General features: G+C 40.2%; 1 protein-coding gene across 1 annotated transcript; it reads left to right on the top strand.

Moving 5' to 3' along the window:
• The first annotated feature begins 3,966 nt into the window (after positions 1-3,966).
• On the top strand, positions 3,967-6,387 carry LOC109470198 (zinc finger protein 135-like). The gene is made up of 3 exons (XM_019769023.1): positions 3,967-4,004; positions 4,970-5,754; positions 5,836-6,387. Exons 2-3 carry the CDS (start codon positions 4,973-4,975, stop codon positions 6,299-6,301), a joined length of 1,248 nt encoding a protein of 415 aa, XP_019624582.1. The 5' UTR covers positions 3,967-4,004; positions 4,970-4,972; the 3' UTR covers positions 6,302-6,387.
• Positions 6,388-7,008: the final 621 nt, after the last annotated feature.

Raw genomic sequence — 7,008 nt, 5'->3', positions numbered from 1 at the left:
CCCAAGAACTCGCGAATGGTATATCGTAGGACCACCAAATTTTCAGAGGATGGTGTACTAGTAAAAATTTATCATACGTACAATTTGTATGTCGTTGTGACGTAATATGACGTCATTATAATTTTATTGGCCAAAAACCGTCTATAAAGGTTATTCCCTGAAAACTAAACGGTATACGACATAACTTTACCAAAAGTGTTTATGACAGAATATTAGGGTGTACTAAGTCTTATGTTGCCCATAGCAACACCGGTGACGTCATAAAATGACGTCAAGCATACATTAAATATCTGCCATCTTGGATCATCAATCTTGAATTTTCAAAAATAGTTTTTTTTCCAGGATAAAGCCTAAAATGCATTGTAAACAGACTAAAGACGTTCATACGAACCTTTTTTGTAAAAAGAAATGGGAGTATTGATGAAATTTTAAGGAAAATAAGCTGTATTTACCTGATCTAATGATATGGTCCGCCATCTTGGATTTTTGGCCAATGACGTCATAAAATTAGCATGAATTATGCATTTTAATGATAAATTTACATATAATTATATGAAATGTTATTAATATTAGAAACCATGTGGAACTTGACATAAAATCCATAAAATTCTGTTGTTGAAACGGAAATTACTAAATTTAGCAAAAAAAGCCTGTCAGAAACCCGTTGGCGCGGGCACTTTTAGCCCCCCCCCCGCCCCGGTCTAGATAGGGTTAAGTAACAGAATAGAAGAATTAGTGGTCCAAAATAGGCATACATCAAATAATATCACATCAATCATACAGAAATAAAATAAATAATAAGTGAAATGATGAAATTTGCATATCAATGTACAGTTGGCAGGCAGTCTTGTTACTCCGTGAAGGAGGTCAGGACCTCCGGACGGAGTGTTGTGAAGAGCTGATTTTTCGTGTTCGCAGTCAAAATACTGGGTTCTCTTTGTGTAATCGGGACGCAATTTTATACGCCGTCTGCGGGCATGCCCGTGTTGATGCACGAATGTGTATTTTTGCAGTTGCTGCTTTCGCGGTCAATGTAATATTGCAGAAGCACCCCTACAATTACGAGGCGAATTGGAATGGTCCAGAAAAACGCGTTGTTTGGAATAGCAGTGGGGGGGTGGACCTTCATGCAGATACGGTGAGGTTCTGATAAGTGGTTCCAGATGTTTTTGCCCGTGCTTAAGAGATGGTAAGTTTTTTGGAAGATGTTCGCAGCCAAAACGCATTCTTCCGAACGTCGCATTTCTGTGCAATCGGGCATGTGGTGTACCATTATGTCTGGGATGATGCACGTCTTTTTATTTTCACCGTAGCAGTTTTGATATTGAAGTAAATGCAAATTTTAGAAACATCCCTACTTTTACAATCCTGTGGAATAGGCCGTTGGTTTAGGCAGTTGTCTGGTAGCAGAGGTTCTCTAAGCAGATATCCCGGGTACCGGCGGTAGTAAAACTCGCGGTGCTGACCGCAACTGTTGCTGGAATTTGGCCTGTTCCAGTCGCGCTTAATAAGTAACAGGAACGGTAAGACGTTGGGGTTGTCTCAGTGACACGACCGTGGCCGACCATGATAGTCCGATCTTTATGTGAATGCAATGATTGTGTGTGTGTAATTAAAATGAACTTCGAACTTGAAGCACAGTATCTTTACACGCCCTGGGAGCAGTAATGGATTTAGGTCTTTTTATGTTTTATGGTTGTGACGCGCCCTCATTGTATTAACCGTTGCCTAATTATAATGTCTGCACAGTAGGTCTGGCGTTGACGCTTGGGATTGTTTTTGTTGAAATATATAAAACTTCACGGAGGATTGTCACCTATGGCTTCTTGTTTGTATATTTGTTTAAAGCCTATGAGTGTACTAGCTGATTTCAGATGAGATTGTAAGTTGTTGCATAGAATCACCCCAAAGTACGAGAAAGCTCGCTTTCTGTACTCCAGTTGAACTTTTGGCAACTGTATTCCTCCTTAAGCCCTAAGGCGTGTGTTGTGTTTATGTACCTCAGATAACTGAGTGAATCACCCCCAGAGTACTCCAGCTGAACTTCTGGCAACTGTAGGTGGTGAGTTGACCATACAGCACAAAAATTAAGATTCAGGCCAAACAGTTTGGCCTCATTCCTTTAAAATAACTCTTTTACATTACGTCAGAAACAAAAGTCAGGTGTTTAGTTGGTCTGTTTGAAACGTTGAACGTTGACATTATGGCGTAACGTGTCAATCGACGTCTAATGTATTAAATAGCTAATCAGCCATAGTGTCACCTTTGAACCACATGCCGTTCTTCTTCCTTCGTCTTCCTTTCGATGCCCACGTTCATTTCTGTTCTGAACATTCTGGCATGTTGAGGAGGTCAGAGGTTTACTGCAGATTTGTCCTGATCGCTGTCCATAATCATGTTCGTATATCCAAGCGTAGATTTATCACCAGGAAGACCTGCCAGTTGTCGTGTAAAAGAAAATCAGTTCACAGCCCTGGACACAGAACTGTCTACTGTGGTGTCCTGGACCGCAGACTCAGATAGAGTATTCCAATCCTTGATGGTTCTGTGTAGGAAGGCACCCGCTCTGTACTGCGTTCTGACGTTGATGCCGAAACTGCAGGCTTTAAGTACGACGCTGTCTAGATAGGGGGTGGAGTTAGTTATCTTGCTCTTGATTGTGGGGTACTGCACCAGGATGATGATGGACGATTTTGTACATCACTCCTAGACGTGATGATTTACATGTACTACGTCGTTCCAATGTGGGCCAACCGAGCGATTCTAGAATGCTACTTGAACTAGAGGTACTATGGTAGCGGTTTAGGACGAACCTAGCAGCACGCCTCTGGACAGACTGCAGCTTGTCGATGTTCTTCTGATGAGTGTGTGGGTCCCATACTGTAGCATCTGTGCTCAACTAAGGGTCTCACAAAAGCTTTGTACGCCTTTGCTTTGATGGTACTGGAACTGATTTTCAGGTTGCGTCTAAGAAAGACTTAAGAGCTTTGTTGGCTTGGTTAACGATGTTGTTGATGTGAGTGTCCCAAGTCATGTCCTGGCAGAATGTAACTCCGAGCTGAGTGGATAACTTACGGGAGAGTATCAAGAGTGTGCCCGTGGAGTGACTGTAGGAACGTTGTAAATGTTTCCGTTTTCTAGTAACTGGCATGTATACAAACTTTGCAGGATGAAACTGCATAGTGTGGGGTTATATCATACTGCAATTGTCTAGCTGGAGGGATTTAGACTCCTGTCACCATACATATGAATGTGTTTGAGTAAGAATTAACAGAGCAGCTTTTATCTTCCTTTCATATAATATTAGACCAGCAAAAATGGCGCATTTTACGTTTTTCGGTGATCTGTTTGAAGAGTAAAGTTTACAATATTAGGAAAGCGTAAAGTACCACCCGACGTCAAATATACTGCATGGGTAATCAGGCAGAAAATTTCAACTTTGACCCAGATGTCGTTCACCTCTAACCTCACGAGAAGATGAAAGGACAAGGTGGCAGAACACAGTTTTCGCCCTATGGCCATAGTATGGGGATTTCTATAGTTAGGGCCCCCAGGGTGACTCACTTGGTAGGGTGCACCAGAGGAACACGACCAACTAATATGTTGAAATTTAGGGTATAAACTGCAAAATGACTGAAAAAAAAATTATCGTTTTTTTTAACATTCTGACGCCCTCTTTTATTTGGCCCTCTACCGGGGTCAACGGAACTGCAGCCGACTCACCCTGGAAGGCAGTTGCGTAAGACAGGCGCATTTATACACTGAACGAGCAAACTTCAGAATCCTACTCATACGATCGAAAAGTCGACTCATTATACTACCATACGGTAAAGTTCATGCTTCCCTGCCTTTTATTTTAAAATCTATACAAACGCTACAAGATTTCGTCTGTACTATTTTCTGTACCATACGTAATGAGTGTCGCGGATAATTACTGTGTTCTGCGGCCTTAAAGCTGCCCGAGTTCCGGTTTTCGTGAAGAGAAAAACCATCAAAGGAAGCAGGTAAGACTTCGAAACGGGACGCAAAGTATTGTTATGATGAGAGAAATAGTTACAGATCATTTCTGTGGAAGAAAGACCTCTTTAAGACTATTATTTGTATACATTTTTGCAATGTTTATATATATATATTGGAAATAAAGGGGGGGGGCAAAATTTCGCGAAACCTAACATATGTTCAACCCTTGCCACCTATAATGTAGGTCAACTTGCATAAGGCAAGTGGCCCATTTGGAGGGCGTTGAATAATATAGAAATATAGGAATGTTGACTAAAAAATTGTAGACATTTTCGCAATGTTATATGATTTATATGCTAAAGTAAAGGGGAAGCATATGGGTGAAACCTAACATATGTTCGACCCTTTCCAGTATGTACGTCAATTTGTATCAGGCAAAGTGGCTTTTTTGGGGGGGCTTTTTGGGGGACAATATAGAAATGTTAACTGGATTGTAAAGAATCACATAAGGCGTACATTACAAAAGCCAGAAAAGCGTAGCACTGTGAAAACAGTGTATTGAGCACATAGAGACTATGTCTAGCGAGAAAAATAGATGTTAAACAAGGAATTCAACAACAAAAACAACTTTAAGACTATGGCATAGTGAACAAACCTATACTGCAGAGTCTCTATCAAGCCAAGCGAATGGATTGTAGTCGTAGAAGTAATTAATAATATAATATAAAATGTTTTAAATACGCTCAGTGGTGTGAGCGAGTGATTGTAAGATCTCAGAAATTATGATTTTCAACATTATAGAAGCAAATTAATTCAAATGCGAGAAATAAAACACCATAGAATTACTATGTATGGTGGGTTGCATTGTTATGCAAAAGATTGAAATAGTTGTAAAGCTCAAGTTGAAGTTATAACTCTTTAAACCTTGTTTTCCATAAACCCAATTTTATTATTGACAGTCTTTAACTGGATAATTTTTAAAATTTCTTAATTTTCATTTTTTTTTCAGAACATGGAAATGACAGGACATGGGTCTCCCACCGGAGTTGGACAAAACTGCAGTGATGAGACTCCCACCGGTGTTTCCAGGGTAGATTGTAACAGCAAAACAGTCAATGACGAAGAGCAGGTGGCAGCACGAAAAGTCAACTTGAATAATGCTGGTGAGAAACCCTACATGTGTGGGGAGTGTGGGTACAAGGCGGATTACAAGTTTAAGTTATCCATACATATAAGAAAGCATACAGGAGAAAAACCCTACAAGTGTGATCAGTGTGACTATTCTGCAGTACACAGAAGCAATTTGGCCAAACATCTTGCAAGACACGGTGGTGAGAAACCCTACATGTGTGGGGAGTGTGGATACAGGGCAACTGATAGGTCAAAATTTTCCCGACATATTATGACCCATACAGGTGAAAAACCATTCAAGTGTGACCAGTGTAACTATTCTGCAGCTCTGAAATCCACGTTGGATCAACATCTAACAAGACACATTCGAAAGAAACCCTACATGTGTGGGGAGTGTGGGTACAGGACAGGTCATAAACCTCACTTATTGCAACACATGAGAACCCATACAGGAGAAAAACCCTACAAGTGTGACCAGTGTGGCTATTCTGCAGCACAGAAATATTCTTTGGACCGTCATGTAGCAAAACACACTGGTGAGAAACCTAACATATGTGGGGAGTGTGGGTACAGGACAGCTCACAAGTCTGATTTATCCCAACATATGAGGACCCATACAGGGGAAAAACCATACAAGTGTGACCAGTGTGATTATTCTGCAGCATGGAAAACTAATTTGGACTTTCATCTAGCAACACACAGCGGTGAGAAACCCTACATATGTGGGGAGTGTGGGTACAGGACAGCTAAAAAGTCTTACCTATTTCAACATATGAGAACCCATACGGGAGAAAAACCCTACAAGTGTGACAGGTGTGACTATACTGCAGCACGGAAATCCAACTTGGACTATCATTTAGTAAAACACACCGGAGAAAAACCCTATACGTGTGGGGAGTGTGGATACAGGACAGCCCAAAAGTCTGACTTATCAAAACATATGAGAACACATACAGGAGAAAAACCCTACAAATGTGATCAATGTGACTATTCTGCAGCACGGAAATCCCACTTGGACGATCATCTAGCAAAACACACTGGTGAAAAACCCTACATGTGTGGGGAGTGTGGATACAGGACTGCTCACAAGTCTGACCTGTCTAGACATTTGAGATCCCACACAGGAGAAAAACCCTACAAGTGTGACCGGTGTAACTATTCTGCAAAACAAAAATCCACTTTAGATAAACACCTAGCAAAACACTTGTGAGAAGCCCTACATGTGTGGGGAGTGGGGGTACATGACTGCTCAGAATTTTGAATTATCTAAACATATGATAGCCCATTCAGAAGTAAAACCCTTCTAAGTCTGCCCTAACTTAACATAATTTACACGGAGGCACCAAGTGTGCAAATATGACCATCTCTATCTCGATACCAATGGTATATCACATTGATACACAAAACGTTTTGGTATTCCAAAAGGGTGTATAATGTTTGAAAAAAGGCATGCAGTTTTCGTAAGGAAATGTAGTCCTGTACTTTCGTCCACAATAGTTTAATTCCTGTAAAACTATGCTTTATATTTAAAGAATAATACTTAACAAAACTAGTATGAAAATAATCCACAATCCTTTTTATAGCTAACTAGTATTGTAGTGGAAGCCAGTAACTTACATGTACATATACAGTAATTAAAATCAGTAGTGAATGTATTGATAAGTAGACGTTAGTACGCGTACGGTTGAGTTTGTACGGTTGAGTTTGTAGATGCCTATATGTCATAGATATGCAGTTATATATTTAGACTAATATTAAGTCTGTGAACTAGCGTCTGGTTCGACAGAAAACCTACAGCCCAGCTCCAACAGTAGGAAGTACTTAAAGAATATACATACATACATATACATATATATATATATACATATACATGCATAAACACATACATATATTCTAGTAGAAAATGTAGACGATATG

This window comes from Branchiostoma belcheri, unplaced genomic scaffold (assembly GCF_001625305.1).
Source record: "Branchiostoma belcheri isolate BF01 breed outbred unplaced genomic scaffold, Haploidv18h27 scaffold22, whole genome shotgun sequence".
Classification (NCBI taxonomy): domain Eukaryota; kingdom Metazoa; phylum Chordata; class Leptocardii; order Amphioxiformes; family Branchiostomatidae; genus Branchiostoma; species Branchiostoma belcheri.
The sequence above is the reverse complement of the archived record's forward strand: the minus strand, read 5'-3'. Positions and strand labels throughout refer to the sequence as shown.